The sequence below is a fragment of the Scyliorhinus torazame genome, chromosome 9 (genome assembly GCF_047496885.1).
Source record: "Scyliorhinus torazame isolate Kashiwa2021f chromosome 9, sScyTor2.1, whole genome shotgun sequence".
NCBI classification, from domain to species: domain Eukaryota; kingdom Metazoa; phylum Chordata; class Chondrichthyes; order Carcharhiniformes; family Scyliorhinidae; genus Scyliorhinus; species Scyliorhinus torazame.
The window spans coordinates 196358583-196377095 of record NC_092715.1 but is presented as its reverse complement, the minus strand read 5'-3'; the positions used below and the strand labels follow the sequence as shown (position 1 = coordinate 196377095).

Below are 18513 nucleotides of genomic sequence, written 5' to 3'. Positions count from 1 at the left end.
CCTGGACCATGGGGAACCCGGCAACGGCAGAGAAGCCCACGGCCCGGGCATCTTGGCTGGCCCGGTCCACGGGGAAGCGGATGTAGCGGTGCGCCATGGCATAAAGGGCATCTGTCACTGCCCGGATGCACCGGTGCACCGATGTCTGCGATATGCCGGACAGGTCCCCAGTCGGTGCCTGGAATGATCCCGTTGCATAAAAGTTCAGGGCCACCGTAACCTTGACGGACACGGGGAGAGGGTGTCCCCCGCCAGTGCCACGCGGTGACAGGTGTGCCAGCAGGTGGCAGATGTGTGCCACGGTTTCCCGGCTCATCCGGAGTCTCCTCCTGCATTCCCGGTCCGTGAGGTCCTGGTCTGACTGCCGGGGCCGGTACACACGGGGCGCCCTCGGGTGCCTCCGTTGCCGTGGGGCCGCGACGTCCTCCTCCCCCTCCTCGTCCTGTCGGTCAGGTGTCCCTCCAGCCTGGGCGGCTGCCGCCTGCCCCTCTGCGGCAGCCTGCGCCGCCTCTCTGGCACACTCCTCCTCATCCAGGGCAACATAGACATGAGCGGCTGCCACCACGGCGGCCAACATCGCTGGATGATCTGAAAACATGACGGCCTGGTGGGGGGGGGGGGGGGAGGGGAACGACGACATGTCATCATTGCCCATATCCCCTCCTCCCCCCAGCCAGGTGGCATGGACCGCATGGGTCCAACTGTTGGAGGCTGGCACCTGGCCAGGTGGACCAACTCACTTGCCCTCCCATCACCCTCCTCGGCACGGACCCCCCCCCCCCAACCTCCACCCCAGCACGGACCCCCCCAACCCCCAACCTCCACCCCAGCACGGACCCCCCCCAACCCCCAACCTCCACCCCGGCACGGACCCCCCCCCAACCCCCAACCTCCACCCCAGCACGGACCCCCCCCCAACCTCCACCCCAGCACGGACCCCCCCCAACCCCCAACCTCCACCCCGGCACGGACCCCCTCCCGGCACTCCCCCGGAGCCCAGCCTACTCTACCACCCCCCCCCCCCCGCCGTACACACACAAGCCGAGACACACCTCTCCTCACGCAATCAGTCTGCGGCCACGCCATTTCCTGCCCAGAGCCAACCCCCCAGGCCGTCACTCACCTCCACGCTGGTCGGCGTGAGCCTGGAGCACCGGGTCACGCCGATGAAAAGGAGGTTTGATTCACGTCGACGTGAACGGTCATCACGTCGACGGGACTTCGGCCCATCCAGAAGGGAGAATATCGGCAGGCCGAAAATCGGCTGCCTTGCGCAGACCCGTGACATTCTCCGCGGCAGCGGCGCCATTAACGCCCCGCCGACTTTTCTCCCTTCGGAGACTTCGGCGGGGGCGGGGGCGGGATTCACGGCGGCCAACGGCCATTCTCCGACCCTCTGGGGGGTCGGAGAATGACGCCCCTGAAGAGCAGCTAGTTATGGAAACTAGAGAAATTAAGTTACAAGAAGTCTGTAATTAAGTGAACAGAGACCAAGATAGTGTTCAGAGAATTCAAGAGAAAACAAAGTGTTCCGAGTTAAAGGGACAATTGCAGTAACTAGATTTAAAATGGGACAGCAGACTTCAGAGGTAGATGGAATGTTTGATGTCATTTTAATACAGTCTGAGAATTGTGAGTTAAAGCAATTGTGAGCAGTTTACACAGCAGTCAAGACAAAGAAACTCTAAAGGAGTTGGTACATAATCCTGGACTGGATTCGCTGTTGAAAGTGGACTGAAAGCGTTGTTTAAAAGTGTCATTTGGAAAACTTATGAGAAGATTTTAAAGCGTATTTTTGGTAGTGAAACTTGGAAATTTTAGAGTAAATGTGTATTGTATTATCAGCCAATTTTTCCATGTTTAACAATTTTCTTTCGTATTGTTGAAACTAATTAGCGGTCATGTGACTCTGATCCTTCACGTTTTATATGAACAAAATAAATTGCTATCGTCTTTTGAGCCAGGGTTCCATTCTGGGGCTTTCCGGTCATGTCCTATTATGTCAACTGAGATCGTAACAGTATTTTATATATATATATATTATATATATATTATATATATATATATATATATATATGACAAACCTTTCCATAAAGTTCAATATTACAAGCAGGTTTTATTTACTGATTTCCATTTTATCATGGTTAAAAATCCAATACAATGTAACATAGAGTTACTGCTTTGAATAGACATTATAATGAAAATTACGATTGGCTAACACTAAACACACATTTGTGTTAGTATGTAGTGAAAATTAAGAAAAAAATAGCCAGAAACCTTCCATTGCCCTAAGCAATCTTACCCCTTTTAGATTTGTTTAACTGAATAGTTTTCATTGATGCACTATTGGACTTGTGCCAGAGGTTTATAATGGTGCACTATGAAAAACAATTAATGAAACTGTTTCACATTTAATTAAGGTATGATAGCTTAGAGCGTAAGGCCAGTTTGGTGCTTAACCTTGTATCTCCTGAGCACTTTTCTGGACCTAATTTAAATGTTACACCAGGGGGATTCACATCCCTACCCCCGCCCGCTCTGCTTCGCCTCCCCCATCTGTCCCCAACTAACCTTTCTAGATATTTAAATATCCAGCTATTAGAAGGGAACTGCTCTGTGTTCATGTATGAAGTCCGACTCAGAGAGCTCATGTCTCAACAAGACAGTTACATTTCTAGCCAAGAAGCCGCCAAGCAATGTAAATATAGTTCAACTAATTGGAGCCTCAACTGCAAATCTCCGCCTCAAGAACAGCAGTTGCAACTGCCCTGCAAGATCTGTATTTCTATCCTCGTGCTACCTTCTACCATGATAGCATGGGCCAGTTAAGTCTTGGAATTTCAGTTACCTCCAGCCCGACTCAAAATTAATCAATTAATCAAGGTGTGCTTTTTTAAGAATGAAGATTAATAGACCTTTTTCCCTGAATCGTTTCACTCCATCACTCCTGGCAAAGTGACACCTGGCATTCTATATCAATTGAGCCTCTTAAATTTTATGCAAGTCTGGACTTTAAACCTGCATTTTTGGCATGCAGGCATTCGAAAGAAGTTGGTTGTTTAACTATTTCAATTCTAATGGATACTAATCAGTCTGGAGAACAATGAAATCTGGATAAATTTACCAGGAAATGTTCAATGGAATGAAGCTAAATTATGCCAATGCTGAGTTAACCAATTGTAACTCGATCAAATACAGAGAGATACAGTTCAGATGTGCACTAATAAAATCCCTACCATTCAACTCACTGGAATCGAACGGTAATCCACATATGTTACATAAGCAACTATCACGGCTTACTTATAACGTTGAAAAATAAATCAACAATTTCTGCAACAGAAAGGCAACAGGCATTCCAAAGACAAGCCATTATGCTTATGGTGAGCAATGACTGTGCAGAGTTTTAAAACAACAAATCATTCCCATGCAATTCACAATTTTGGCAATTTATGTGAATTTAAGAAGATTTAATTTGCAAACTTCATGGGGTTGCTGTCGCCTTTAGATGTCGTTGTTAGAGTCAAAATGTCCCATTCTCAGGGTCTTAGTAGCGATTGACAGATTACTGAGGCTGACTGCTGGGGTTTGATTTTCCCTTTGGGAACCCAGGTAATGTCCGGGTCCCAGCCTTCGGGGTGGCATCGGTGTCACTGTCCCGATGCTCTCTTCAAATGTGAATATTTCATTGGGGCCTGCGGCAAACCCAGCCCACAATTGGACATGGCCGGGCGCTGGGAACTGCCAGTAAAGCACAGTCGTCAACAGAGAATTGGCGGACTCGCGTCCTCACTGAACAGAGACGTGGCCAAGGAGCAAAACTGTCAAGTAGTGCACCCGATCTCATACAAAACGCCCTGAATCCAGCTTCATTATAATAAATGACCAGCCCGCCTCCATTGAAAGGATCGGTTTCATCTCCCTTCCCTCAACTTAATGAAAACAGCCAGTGGGCAGGTTGGGTGGAGGTGGACCGATCCCTGTTCCAGATTTTTGGAATTTTTAACCTCTCGATCAAGCACCAACCCACACGTTTTGGGGGGAGTTTAAGATTCAGCCCATTTCCGCGCAGTACTGACGAGCAGTGATCATTGCAGTTACATTTAGTATGGTCGTGATCTGAAAGAGTTTCTGTGAGTTCCTCGGAGCAAGCTCAGACTCCAAATTTCCGGTGGCTTTTTCCAATCCTGGTGAACAACGCGGGCAGTGATTCGAATTTGTTAGTTTTGTTTTGATTTCATCGTGCATCTTCTTGTGTTCTGTTCTAGTTCTTCATAGAATTGGCAGCAGCTGCTGTACAGGCCTAAATTAAACAGGAAAAAGCAATTTTTAAAAAAGTTACAACAACTACGGTCGGGGAAAAGTGCATGAATGCGTTATCACTGCTGGTGTCCATTCAATGTACATATTTCGGAAGTTTGGAGACCTTCGACAGCCGAATTGCAGATAATTCTGCATTTTTATTGGTCTTAACAGTTATTTAACATTAACAGTTATTTACATATTAGATCCAGTCTTTTGCATTGTTTTCACAAGGTACTTTGTACATAGATACCTCAAAGATTTCAACTGGATGCAGAAAAGGTGGGAACTCCGTGGAACTTCCATGGGGGACGCCTGACACTATTCAAGTGCTGACCTGTTTCAGGCCTTCCATGGAACCAAGCCCCGCAGTGGAGCAGAAATTCCACCACCAGGAGTGATGGTGCCTGCTGCTGGAAACTCCAAAGTCCGGCTTGAGGATCATCACTGGATCCATGGACACAGGTGAGAAGGGTGGGGTCGAGGGTAGTGAGGAAGGAGGGAGGGCAGTGATCACAGGCAAAAGCAAGGGGTTGCCTTTCAGTGCCCCTCCCCGATGTTGGGTTCTTCAATTGAGGATTGACAACACAGGACCACCATAAGGCTGCAGGTAAATCAGACCAGGTCTGATGGGCGGCCTACATGACACACGGGAGAGCCATGCGAGTCACAGTTAATCCCTGAGAAACCACTAAATTCTGGTGTGCTCAGGGATAATTGCGCTCAATTGGTTCATTAATGAATTTGCCAGTGGGTGAAATTCCTGCGACAGGCCCTTCTTACCTCCAAATTAATTGAGGACAGTTTACCAGACACCAGTCTGGTTTAGACACCAGTTCACCAGACTAGGGGCTAGTTTAGCACAGTGCTAAATTGCTGGCTTTGAAAGCAGACCAAGACAGGCCAGCAGCACGGTTCAATTCCCGTACCAGCCTCCCTGAACAGGCGCCGGAATGTGGCGACCAGGGGCTTTTCACAGGAACTTCATTTGAAGCCTACTTGTGACAATAAGTGATTTTAATTTTCATTTTTTCACCAGGAATCCAATGTGAGTACATCTGCCTGACTCTCCCAGCAGTCCCCCCACCCCCTCATGCCTGCTCCAGCGGGCTCCATTAAATTCCATCCTTAATTATTTTTGCTGGGGCACACATCTTCGGAAAAATGCCTGAGTGATATTTTATTCAAAATGACGTGCACCATGTGTTTACTTCACCATAGTATATATTACTTAATTGTGAATGAAACACCTATCACCCAAAGTTTTACATTTAATTTACTTTCTTCCTTCTCCAGTTCTTTCCTCCGCGATCCCTGGTCAAGCCTCCCAGCAAAGACAGTGGACAAGAGAACTGCCCCTGCTCTTCTGCCGGTTCTGCTTTTGAGCCAACTGCTCTGAAGTGCATGAGGGCAGCACAAGGATGACTTAATTGGGTCAAAGCCCTCACCTCTAGGAAAGTGCCTGATTTCTGATCAGTTTTTGTTTCCTCCTGGTACACAGATCACAAGATAATTATGGATGCAGAAAGCTGTGTGACTCTTATCCGCCCAGAAACACCCACAAGATTAAGATCAGTAAACTCCCTTTCTGCAAAGGTGGAGTTGCCAACCTACATTCCATTAGACAATGTGCTTGAGTGCCATCATTCTATGCTTATGCCACCTCGAGCTATTGATTTACCTTCGTACATATTTTAAATCAGACGCAGGAAGAATTTCAACTTACCTAGAGCAAGTATCAGACAGTAGAGTTGCAGTACATATGGAAAATGTATTGGCACAGCAATAGGTCCAGGTAACTGAAAGGAATAGGTTCCCAGGATTTCAAAATATGGCAGTGACTGGTAAGTGGCAATTACTGGGGGATAAGAAAGAGTCTGTTAGTAACTTAAACACTGAAACCTTGATTGAGGCGACAGCGGATCGTACATGGCTTTGCTTCACTGATGGCTGCTGTGGTATTTGTGCACCACAGAACTTAGCACAACTTTAGGGCTTTTAATTTCCCAGTTTATTCTGACAACATAGAAATAAGAAATGTTCATTAGTGCATAGCTCGCTGATTTGGGAAACCCAATGTGTTGTAGCACAGAGTAGTCAGGTACAGGTTCATTCCTGCACTCTTGCACATGGTGAACGAATCTGTGTCATGTCTCTAGAGAAATACAAAGTAGAGGCTCAGTATTTCCCTACAGGGGAGCCCCCAGAAAAATCAGATAGAGAGCCACCCTGGGCTGGATGCAGTAATCTGATTTACAGCATTGAGCACAAGAAAGTTTAAAGGATTTGTGCAAATTCCATATCGCACATTATGGGTACTGAGCAACCACGTGTATTTAAAAATGCCTTTCACCTTTTAAGACTCCGATTCAGATCCTGGCCAGAGATAAAGGATGAAAGTCTTGTCACTCAGAGTCACAAATGAGTTGTGACAGACTCCACCCAGTTTCCAGTCAAAATAAATCCACACTACAAAACTGCTTTGAATGTACTGCTGAATATGACAAGTCTCATTTGACAGACCCAGACTGTGGAGAATTGAATTGTCATGCTTGTGTAGCTGAGGGCATGTCTCAGAAGCTAGGGTTGAAAAGCAATCATGTTGACAGGTCAGGGCAGCACAGCCGAATAAGTGGAAAGCCAAACCGCAAAGTAACACTGAAAATAGTCAGTGGATGTAAACGTAATGTAATAAAAATGTAACTTGTTCAATCTCATTTACTATCTTTTCTCTTCAGGTTGTCACCTCGCCCCCTGCCTGTATCTGTGATTAAGGAAGTCACACCATCAACATCATCTGCCATATCTTTTCTCAGATCAATTTGCTAGTTAGAAACCCAAAAGGAGCAGTATTGCAAAGTCTTCAAACTTTGTCATTTTTCCCACCAATGTCCCATTTGTCAAGCTTTATTGCAAATAGGTGCATTTGCGATTGTCATTCTTATCAGTGTGATAATATATCTTGCAGCTTGAGATTTGTTTCTTGTCCACACAGCAGACAAGCTGCTCAATAATGAGTCACACATTCCTGCTGCACCATTGAATTAACAACTCCATTTTTAACTGGGTTTGGATAGAGAAAGATACTATTAAAGACTTGATGGTTTACTCTTTCAAAACCCTGCCTGCATTTATTCAGTGTTCGTGCTTCTTCCTCCGCTTGCAGCACTGAGAAGCAGAGGGGCTTGTCTCACATTTTCAACTTTACCAGTATGGTCTCCACCCAACCCAGAGTTAAGCAATCTCTTGGGTGAGTCAAAAAAAAGACTTAAAACATGGGCAATTAAGAGAAAAAGGCATGGAAATTCTTCCTCAGCCCCCTCAGGCAATTGAATCTACTCCATGACACCGCCCTAGCCCTGAATAACAATACAAGACAATTCTTGTATGAGGCGGCCTCTGCCTTACCTGGAAACAGGTCCAGTTTAGAGGCATTCAGTGTTGATAGATTGTAGGGTGACCATTGCTATAGCTCAGGGATAGTGGACACCAGAGCAGCTGAAAACTAGACTGTGCAGTATAAAATGGGATGAATGGGTTGCCCTAATTCTGTACTCCGTTATTCCATCGCGAGCCTCCGTGCTCGGTAGCCGGCCACTTTTCAAGTTTGGTCCACGGAACCGGTGAGGTGAACTCATTGGTATTTGCGGGCCCGCAACACACTCTGGGGCTGCGTCTCTGTAGCAGGTGACCAAATATGCTGTGCCAGGCTGACTGAGATAGCACGAGCACAGGCCCCTGGCAGTGTGTCACTGTGGCAGCGCGATGGCACAGGGACAATCCTATTCAGGGCAGTGACCATTTGCATTGTGAGTAACACCAAAATAAAAATACCAGACATAAAGGGACCGGCCAATAGAAAACTGGACCGTCCTGTATAAAACTAGATGGATGGCCAGCCTACCAGATGAGCGGTCATCCTATTTTACAAGGCCACAGTTCTGTAGGAAAAGCTGAAACTCCTAACATCAAGGCTATTTCTATCCTTACATATTAAAACTGTGACCCCAGTCCTCAATTCACACAACTGGTCTACATAAATATTATCTAGTCTCTTCATTATCCTTTAAACTTCAATTAAATTAGCTCCAAGTCTATGCTTCTCTAACGTATGGAGTCACAGCCCTTTGGGCCTATTTGCATTTAAACTAGGAATTAATTTTGTGGCAGTCCTCTGCACCTTTTCCAAAGCTTCAATATTAATGATCATATGAGGAGACGGGAATTCAACACTATATTGTTTGAGGCTTATAACCAAGCCCTGGTAGTAAAGGCTTGAGAGCATGCCTCTAACCTACCCTCAGTGAGACAAGATCATTGTTGCAGAAAGATTATAGTGGGAGATAAAAGGGTGGGAAAAAAATAGAAGAAGATAATCGATAAAGAATTGAGAAGAGCACAAATAAATTCTGTGGAACATCATTACCGAGGTTTAAGAAAGGAGTGAGCAAACGTACCTTCTGTCACCATTATTGAAGGGGAAAGCGGAATCCAAAGGCAATGATGAATCCATGATAAAATCTGCAAATCAGTTCCAATGACTGACAACATGCGATATGGGTACCTGTAATTTATGATGGCGTTACAGTGTTAGAGACAGCTCATTTAATTACAAACTATCTGTAGTTTCAATTTCACAGAAAAAAAATATTGAGGTTTCGGGGTGGTTTTTGTATTAGGAAGCCATGCTGTCACCTAGTCTGAAATGCTGTTTACATATCATGGAATGAATACATGAGAGTTACTTATAAACAGTCATCAGATATATTACAGAGGGACCAGGATGCCCTTGTACATGAATCACAGATAGTCAGCATGCAGGTACAGCAAGTACTCAGGAAGGCAATGGAATGTTAGCCTTTATTGTAAGGGGGACAGTGTATAAGTGGGGAAGTCTTGTGACAACTGCACAGGGCATTGGTGAGAGCACACCGAGAGTATTGTGTACAGTCTTGGTCAACCTACTTAATGAGGGACATACTTGCATTAGAAGCAGTTCAGAGAAGGTTCACTAGGCTGATTCCTGGGATGAAGGGTTTGTCTTATGAAGAAAAGTTGGGCAGTTTTGGCCTACACTCATTGGGGTTTAAAAGAATGGGAGCTGATCTTATTGAAACATATGAGCCGGAACGTCCAGGCTTTGCAGCATTGGATTGGGGTGGGGGTAGGGGGTGGAGGTGGTATTCCAAAGATACACCGGGGAACTGCTCTCAGAACTTCACAGGTAAGGTTTGGATGGCAATTGCCAAGAAACGCATAACTCCCCTGCAGGCCTGTCCCATTCCCCACCCCAGCGCCAACCCGAACCCCTCCACAACCGAGATCCCAAACCTCCCAAGGTCCGACTTACCTGGTTTACGGCAGCTAGTGCTGTAAAAAAAAAAAGGGCATGTCCTCCTTCACTTTGACGGAGCTGGACTTCGACACTAGGCCTCAGGGCAAGCTGTGTTGGCTGGATCTCGCCCAGCTTGAGTTGAAAAGTTGGGCGAGACAGGCATGGATGGAATTTAATGTAAGTAATTGGGCACAAAGTTACGATCCGGCACTGATTGCCATTCCGAGGAAGTTACGACACGTTAGATTTTGAGGGGACTTGACATGATGGGGCGGCATGGTAGTTAACACTGCTGCCTCACAGCGCCAAGGACCTGGATTTAATTCTGACCTTGGATGACTGTGTGGAGTTGGTACATTTTCCCAGTGTCTGCATGGGATTCCTCCAGGTGCTCCAGTTTCCTCCCACAGTCCAAAGATGTACAAGTTAGGTGGCTTGGGCATACTAAATTGCCCCTTAGTGTCCAAACGCTAGATAGGGTTGTGGGGTTAGGGTGGGGGAATGGACCTAGGTAGGGTGCTCTTTTGGAGGATCGGTGCAGACTCAATAGGCCGAATGGCCTCCTTCTGCAATGTAGGGATTCTATTATAGATACTGAGAGGATGTTTCCACTTGTAAGGGAATGAAGAACTGGGTAGGGAACAGTTTCAAAATATGGAGCCTCTGATTTAAAATGGAGATGAGGAAGAATTGTATCTATCAGACAGTCATTAATGTTTAGAATTCTCTTCCATGGAGAGCAGTGGAGGCTGGGGCAATATATTCTAAGCAGAGTTAAACAGGGGCGGGATACTCCCATCCCACGGCAGAGTGTCCACGCCGTCGTAAACGGCGTCGCGTTTTATGATGTCGTGAACGGGCCTCTCCCACGACTAATTCTGGCCCCTACAGGGGCCAGCACGGCACTGTAGCAGTTTGCGCCGCTCCAGCTGCAGACCCCGGCGTGAACTGGGCTCCGCGGGATGCGCAGTTGCGCCGGCGCCAATGCGCGCATGCGCAGTGGCCTCCTTCGACGCGCCGTCCCCGACGCAGCATGGTGCAGGACTACGGGGGCTGGCGCATTGGAAAGGAGGCCCCCAGCCACAGAGGCCGGACCGCCGATCAGTGGGCCCCGATCGCGGGCCAGGCCACATCGGAGACCCGCCCCCCCCCCCCCCCCGGGGGGGCCGGACCCCCCCCTTGCCCCCCAAAGGCCGCCTCCCGACCCTTGCACGCCGAGGTTCCATCGGCCCAGAGCAGGTTAGAATGGCACCGGCGGGACTCGGCTCTTTTCTTACGGCCGCTCGGCCCATCCGGGCCAGAGAATCGGCGGGCCAACCGCGTAGAGCGGCCACGACCTGCACCGCGCCAACTTCGCCAGCACCAATGGCGCTCTGCGGAGAATCGTGTGCCGGCGTCATGGCGGCACAGGGTCAGAGAGTCCCGCCGATTTACAAAAGAACCCAGGATTTGGGGTGGGGTGGGGGAGGAGAGCATGGAGTGAGGGAAGACCATAATCAGATTAACCCTGATCTTACTGAATGGTGGAACAGGCTCAAAGGGCTGAATGACTGATTTCTTATGTTCTTACTTCTTTTCATCAGCCTGAACAGACTTTCAAAACTTTAAGTAAATTCGGCAGTGAGCTTAATGACACTCATCAATATTCATATGCAAATGGTAGAGTAACTTACAGCGAGGCACTGATACATGGTTCAATTGAAATAGCCATAAGTTGCCATTCAAGTTGCGTTGCTCCACCATTAGTTTCCTGACACCGGCATTTAGCTGTTTGCCACACATTTGGAACAACATGGGTGAGATTCTCCACTCCCGCGCCGGTTGGGAGAATCGCCTGGGCCGCCAAAATTTCCCAGGACGCTGGTCCGACGCCCTCCCGCGATTCTCCCAAGTGGCGGGAACGGCCCCGTCGGGTTCCGCGGGCCGCAGGCCGGAGAATCGCCGGAGCCACCCAAAATGGCGATTCTCCGGCACCCCCGCTATTCTCAGGCCCGGATGGGCCGAGCGACCAGGCCAAAACGGCGGGTTCCTCCCGGTGCCGTCCACACCTGGTCGCTGCCGTCGGGAACAGCGCGGTAACGCTGGGGTGGAGGTCCTGCACCAGGGGCTACCTCAAATGTGGCATGGCCCATGATCGGTGCCCACCGATCGTCGGGCTGTCCTCTCTGAAGGAGGACCTCCTTCCTTCCGCGGCCCCGCAAGATCCGTCCGCCATCTTCTTGCGGGGTGAGCTCAGAGAGGACGGCAACCACGCATGCGCGGCTGATGCCCGTTATGCGGCGCCGGCCGCGTCATCTATGCGGCGCCTTTACGCGGCGACAAGGCCTGGCACGTGTAGATGACGCGGCCCCCATCCTAGCCCATTGTCGGGGCCTGAATCGGTCGGGATCGGGGCCGTTTCACGCCATCATGAACCTCAACGGCGTTCACGATGGCGTGGGCTCTTCGGCGCGGGAGTGGAGAATCCCGCCCATGACTTTGCTGTATGTTTGTGGCAGATACGAATGAAATTCACTGCAGAAAGTTAAGTCTTGTCCATTTCATTCTAAATACACCTTTATCAGCATAACAGTGTTGTCAGTCAACCTCTCCAACTCTGAAAATTAACTCTTACAAGTATATTCCTTCTGCTTTTAGTTGTTGGTAAGTTTAAAAAAATGTAATTTTCTGATGTTTCCATTCTATCATTTTTTCTCTTTATCTACCTTTGCTTTCCCCTCTTATTTCCCTGTCTGTACCTGATTTGACATTGATTTTGCCAACGATGATTTATTCTTCTGCTGTTTATTTTCCACTCCCTCAATCTGATTGCTGAAGGAGATACGCAGTTCACTCAGGTCTCAGTTAGTTGGTTTTCTTCACCACCCCATCATCCACTTGTACAGTCAGCAGCTCGACACGCAAGAAAGGTAAAAATCTAAATGTGCAGATGCCGCTGGATGGGCTGCTACAGTAAATTATAGGACATTGTTTTAAACCTTAGCAAAATGTAAGTTTCCAGTTATTGCATTTTCTTGTCCTTGCCTGCATTCCTGCTCATTTCCCCCTTATCTTAAGCAGAACGGAGAGGTAATGCTTATCAGGAAAGGCAGAAAAGTCTGGGGCTCTTTTTCTCTCAAAAGGAAAGGCAGAAAGGCGACCTGATAGATTCTTTCAGGTTATGCAAGGGTTTGATGCAATAGCTGTTGGCAAGGGGCGCGATCTAATGGAAAGGTTTCGAAGTGCGGTAACGAGCAAGAATTGCCGGGTGCTTCCCAAAGCCGACTCGGCGAGCCCGCCACTGGTATCTGACGCCAATTAGGGCCGGTAATGATGCCCCACGGGCTTCAGGTTGGAAATGACTGTCCCACCAGCTGATTCGCTGGGTCCATGCCCGGCAGCTCCCGCTAACAAAGGGGAGCAGCTCTTAAACCAATCCCACAGAGCAAACCCCAGACAGTACGCACCCATGCCACCGTGCAGACCCGCTCCATTCAGGGATGCCAACCTGTCCCGACTGTTTGATGCAATGGAGTGCAGACAGGACGGGGAGTGCCACCAGGAGGACCTCCAGCCAGGGCCGCAAATGAGTTGTCATATGGTTTCGGGCAGCATGGTGGTGCAGTGGTTAGCACTGTTGCTTCACAGCTCCAGGGTCCCAGGTTCGATTCCGGCTTGGGTCACTGTCTGTGTGGAGTCTGCACGTTCTCCCCGTGTCTGCGTGGGTTTCCTCCGGGTACTCCGGTTTCCTCCCACAGTCCAAAGATGTGCAGGTTAGGTGAATAGGCCATGCTAAATTGCCCTTAGTGTTCAGGATAGGTGGGGTTACTAGGTTATGGGGATGGGGTGGAGGCATGGGCTTAAGTAGGGTGCTGTTTCCAAGGGCTGGTGCAGACTCGATGGGCCGAATGGCCTCCTTCTGCACTGTAAATTCTATGATACCAGCCCTCTGGCACTGGTCCCACCTGTCACCCCTGCTCCCCCGGTAACGCTGCGGTTGGCATTGTACCACCCACCCCAAACCCTCCAGCTCAATACCATGTCTGTATCCTTGCACCCACCAGCATCCCTACCCATTCCCAGCAGGGGCATCGCTGAGGGCGTTGACACCATGGTGCAGACATCTGCCCCCCCGCGCCCCTCCAAAGCATACCACATGCAGGTGATGGGTGTGAGCCCCCTGTCAGCAGACAGACAGGAGTCAGACTGCGGCATAGATTGAGGAACACCAGAACTCACCTCACAGCGGGTTATAATAATAATAACCTTTTTATTGTCACAAATATGAAGTTATTGTGAAAAGCCCCTAGTCGCCACATTCCGGTGCCTGTTCGGATAAGCTGGTACGAGAATTGAACCCACGCTCCTGGCCTTGTTCTGCATCACGAACCAGCTGTCTAGCCTACTGAACTAAACCAGCTCTGATCATCACCCTTCTGCGTTGCTTACTGATCCGCTGACAGTGCCAACACAGGCCCAGAATGATGTTCCACAGACTCTGGGAGGGTGTAACAAAGCGATTGGGGTGGTGGGGGAATGGTTGTGGGCAGGGGGTAGGGGAGGCAGAGGTGGTTGGGTGGGGTGGGGGGGTGATGACGGACGAAGCCACGTCCTATGAGAAGCAGCCGAGGTTGAGGGCCTCCCTGTTTCTCCGTGCAAGCCGGACCCTCGTCGCCGCTGTTCTCCATCCTCTGGCTGCTCCCGCAGGTCCTCCCCTTGCTTTTCCTCCAGCCCCCTCCTGGTCCAGCCCCTCCTGGTCAGGCTCTTCCTCAGATGAGGCCACATGTTCCTTCACCTCCAGTACATCGCCCCACTGCTGTGCCAGGCTGTGGAGGGCACAGCAGACCACAACAAAGTGGGTGACCCTCCATGGGGTGTACTGCTGTGCACCATCAGAGCGGTCAATGCATCTGATCCGCATTTTCAGCAGTCTGATGTACCGTTCAACGACAGCCCGGGTAGCGACATGAGCCGCCGTACAGCTGGGTATCCCTTATCCCCCAAGCGGTCATCCTGGGGTATCCCTCGAAGACATCGGGGATCTTCGACTGCCCCAGGATGTAGCTGTTGTGCACACTTCCTGGGAAGAGTTGAACGTTCAGGGAGTGTATCCCCTTCGTATTGATGAAGGGTGCTCCCAGACCACCCGGTGTGTGCAAAACGGGATGCATGCCATCTATTACCCCCTGGAACTGGGGCATTCCGGTGATGGCAGAGAATCCTGCTACCCAGGCATCTTGATGGGCCTGTCCAAGTCAAAGTTTATACAGTCAGCTGCCCAGGCAAACAGGCACTTCACGGATGCACTTTTGAGTTGTTGGTTGGGATATGCCACACAGGTCCCCGCTCGAGCCCTGGAATAAAACCAAGCATGAAGGTTCAGGGCTGTGGTGACCTTGACGGCCACAGGGAGCGGGTATCCTCCTCCATTTGGTGCCAAGTCCATAAGTACATAGGACTGGAACAGGGGCCGCACCATCTCCTTGTTCAGGTGGCGTCTTTTAAAAAAATTTTATTTATGGGACTCTGGATTACTAGTCCAGCGACAATACCACTGCGCTACTGCCATCCCACTATCTCCTGCGGCATGCTGTCTGACATCTTTTTTATTGTAACCCAAGTTTATTCTCTGCAAACAGTTACATGATATCAAAATAGCATGCAGTTGCCCTCTCGAATGAGTTCATCAAAAGCTCCAAGATAAAGACTCATTATCCCGTTCATGAAATGTGGAACGTACCAGACTGATATTCCAGTTGTTCTGAAAGTACTCTTATTGAAGAGTTAATTAATGGCGAGAGCTCTCAGCACTCAGTCCGCCCTGCCACCCACCCGGCTGTCCACTGTTGAATTGGGGGACCTTTTGCAAGTGTCCGATGAAGTGTACAGCTCCGAATGGCTAGGTAGTAGCTTTTTCCCCATTTGGCTCGTTAACCATTCGCAAACATATGGGCCAAATTTTCCAGCCGTTCGCTGGTGGCGGGACTGTCTGGGCCCACTGGCAGAGTACCCTCGCCCCGGGGGTTCCCCCGCGGCGTGAGGTGGCTTCAATGGGAAATCCCATTGACAGCAGCGGGAGCAGAGAATCCCACCGCCGGTGAACGGCGTGCCTCCAGCCGCCGAGGGACACGAGGCTGGGAGGCCGGAGAATCCCACCTGTGATTTTTTAAACTTATATGTGGGTCAAATGATTGTTTCATCAGCTCCTTTAATAACAGTTCACTTTTGTTAATTTCAAATTCACAGTTCTTTAACATCCATCTCAAATATCTTGCGCAACTACAGATCTGTATCTTTAACAGCATCAACATTACTAGCAGAAATTTCTGTATCTTGAACAGAATCAGCATTACGAACAGCAATTTCTGCATCTGGAACAGCATCAGCAATACTATCAGGCTGCTGTGCTCGGACATAAATAGTTGAAATTTTCAATCCTTCCTGACTGAGCTCTTCTTCTGTTGGTATTTTCATTGTCAACTCATCACCTTGTATTCGCTTTTCCTGGTCAGCCTCTGCTGGGTCTCCCTCTGCGAAGCACACCATACCAACGGGTCTTTTTGAACTGCTCCAACCAAATGCAAATCAAATTGCAGACTGGTCTGGTTCACGAAGGCTTCACTTCCGGTCTATATTTCAGCCCTGTCTATTTCTTTGTGGGCTTTGGTTGGCAATGGACTGAATATACCATAAGACTATAAGACATAGGAGCGGAAGTAAGGCCATTCGGCCCATCGAGTCCACTCCACCATTCAATCATGGCTGATTTCAACTCCATTTACCCGCTCTCTCTCCATAGCCCTTAATTCCTCGAGAAATCAAGAATTTATCAACTTCTGTCTTAAAAACACTCAACGTCCCGGCCTCCACCGCCCTCTGTGGCAATGAATTCCACAGACCCACCACTCTCTGGCTGAAGAAATTTATCCTCATCTCTGTTCTAAAGTGACTCCCTTTTATTGAAGGCTGTGCCCCCGGGTCCTATGATCCGATGTGTTCAGTGGAATGCAACCGCTGGTACTTAAAGATAAGGGTCACTGTCTATCTTTGATACTGGTGCAGGGTTAACAAACCCACCAATTGCAGGCCAGAACGCTACAGTTGCTCCAGTTACCAAGCCTCCAACAGCATCAATCCAGTTTGTGCAAGGAAATAAAATGCCCAGGGAAAACAACCCAAGCATAGGCCCCCCCACACATGCTGTGAATACTGAGTGCTACCTGTATAATTCCTCCCATGAAGGATGGCAGAACTGCCATCGAAGTACAAATTACACCAAACATCACGCATAGGCCGTGGCTGAGCCAGGTGCTCATCTTGCTTGACAAGTTGGGGAAAAAATGCACAACAAAGTCTTCATACGTTACAGTCGCCAGCGCATTAATGCTGGCAGCTACTGTGCTAAGTGTGCCACTATATACGCAGGCTACAAAATGTACAGGAAGCCCTGGGAAGTGCGACCATATATTCATAACAAAGTAGGGCATTAGCTGGTCTGGTGTTGATATGAACCCTGCAATCCAAGGATCACAGTTTACGTAAAACCCATACATAATCAGCCCACAGAACACGGCGCAGATATTGATCACCCAGAGTCCAAACGAGTTCAGTAACAGTGCTATTTTGGCATGTATTTCTGGTTTGCACGAAAGGCATCTTTGGATGATGGATTGATTCACTCCATAAATTCCTAACCAGGTAAACGTGCCTCCTACTACCAAGGTCCAAAATGTATGACGCCTCAAAGGATCTGTAGAAGAATCAAATATATTGAGTCTTTCGCCTTCCGCAGCTATCTTCATCACCTTGCTGCTTCCTCCTAAACTGATGGTTCCTTGGATAAGAACTATGAAAAATCCCCAAACCATCACACGCAGCTGGAACATGCCGGTCCACACCACTGCCTTCAAACCACCCAGGGTGCGGTAAAAGATGCAAACACTTCCTGTCGCAAACACTGAACCCCATAGATTAAAACCAGTCACTTGACTCAGTGCCAGTGCTGGTGCATAAATCACACACCTGTATAGAGAATGGTTTGCAGGATATATATAATAGTGTCAGCAAGAGGAACCACGTTACTGAACCTCAATTCCAAATACTCGGAGGTGCTGGCGATGCCGGAGCGGGAAAAAAACGGGCAGGTAGAGGTAGGCCGTGACGCCCACCACAAAGACGTAGGCGAAGGAGAAGAGGACGAAGACGGCACTGTTGCGGTAGACCTCGGCCGAGCCGTCCAGCGCGGTGATGGCCGACATGAAGCTGGTGGTGAGGGACAGGACCACCGGGAATTTGGGCATTTTGTTTGCGGTCCCTCCCTTCTCCTCCAGTCCCGAGCGTGACGGCCCAATTTCGTCTGACATCTTTTTGAACGACCAGCGACACCTGTACACTTTGGGCCGTTGCTGGCCACCCCTCTGGGTTCCTCCCTAGCCTGATGGGCGGTCGGGTCATGAGGGTATGGGGCGGGGCCCTGCACGTGAGGTTCCGCCTCGAGCCTCTGTCGATGCAGCTGCCATTGCCTTCTCCAGTGTCTGGCGGTCTGGCCTGGAGGCAGCACCATGAGGGCAGCTGCATGCGGGGTCCACAATATCATCCATCATGTGATATCTGGAAGGAGTTGGAGAGGGTGAGAGACTGACAATCAGTGACAGCTTCCACCTCGGGACCCTCGAATTCTCCAAGCCTCCCCACCTTTTCAAGGTGCCAACCAATGAGCCGGTTGTGCTGGCCGGCCTGCTTTGCACATGCACTCCCGTATTAGCATGGACAGGGCTCTGTCCCAGGGGTGTTCAGTTGGGTGGACAGGAAGCAGCTGAAGTTGCCCCCGGTATGGGTAGACACGATCCAGACACGTTGGACCCACAGGAGCTGGCCCCTCACCCCTAGCCCAGGGGCGA

The 18513-nt window shown here is 49.3% G+C and overlaps 2 protein-coding genes across 3 annotated transcripts in view; both read right to left on the bottom strand.

Annotated features, from left to right (window-relative positions):
• Window positions 1-2096: 2096 nt before the first annotated feature.
• hacd4 (3-hydroxyacyl-CoA dehydratase 4) overlaps window positions 2097-18513 on the bottom strand; it is a 237277-nt gene continuing 220860 nt past the window's right edge. For both annotated transcript variants that reach the window (XM_072516929.1, XM_072516928.1), the window contains exons 5-7: window positions 8757-8863; window positions 6026-6157; window positions 2097-4300 (exon numbers count right to left, since the gene is read on the bottom strand). In XM_072516929.1, coding sequence (XP_072373030.1) covers window positions 4218-4300; window positions 6026-6157; window positions 8757-8863 — 322 coding nt within the window. In that variant the 3' untranslated portion in view covers window positions 2097-4217. The remainder of the gene's footprint in view (window positions 4301-6025; window positions 6158-8756; window positions 8864-18513) is intronic.
• On the bottom strand, window positions 16635-17976 carry LOC140429936 (sodium-coupled monocarboxylate transporter 2-like). The gene is given in 4 exon segments (XM_072517528.1): window positions 16635-16805; window positions 16807-17633; window positions 17636-17741; window positions 17743-17976. Coding segments are annotated over 4 exon segments (1338 nt in total).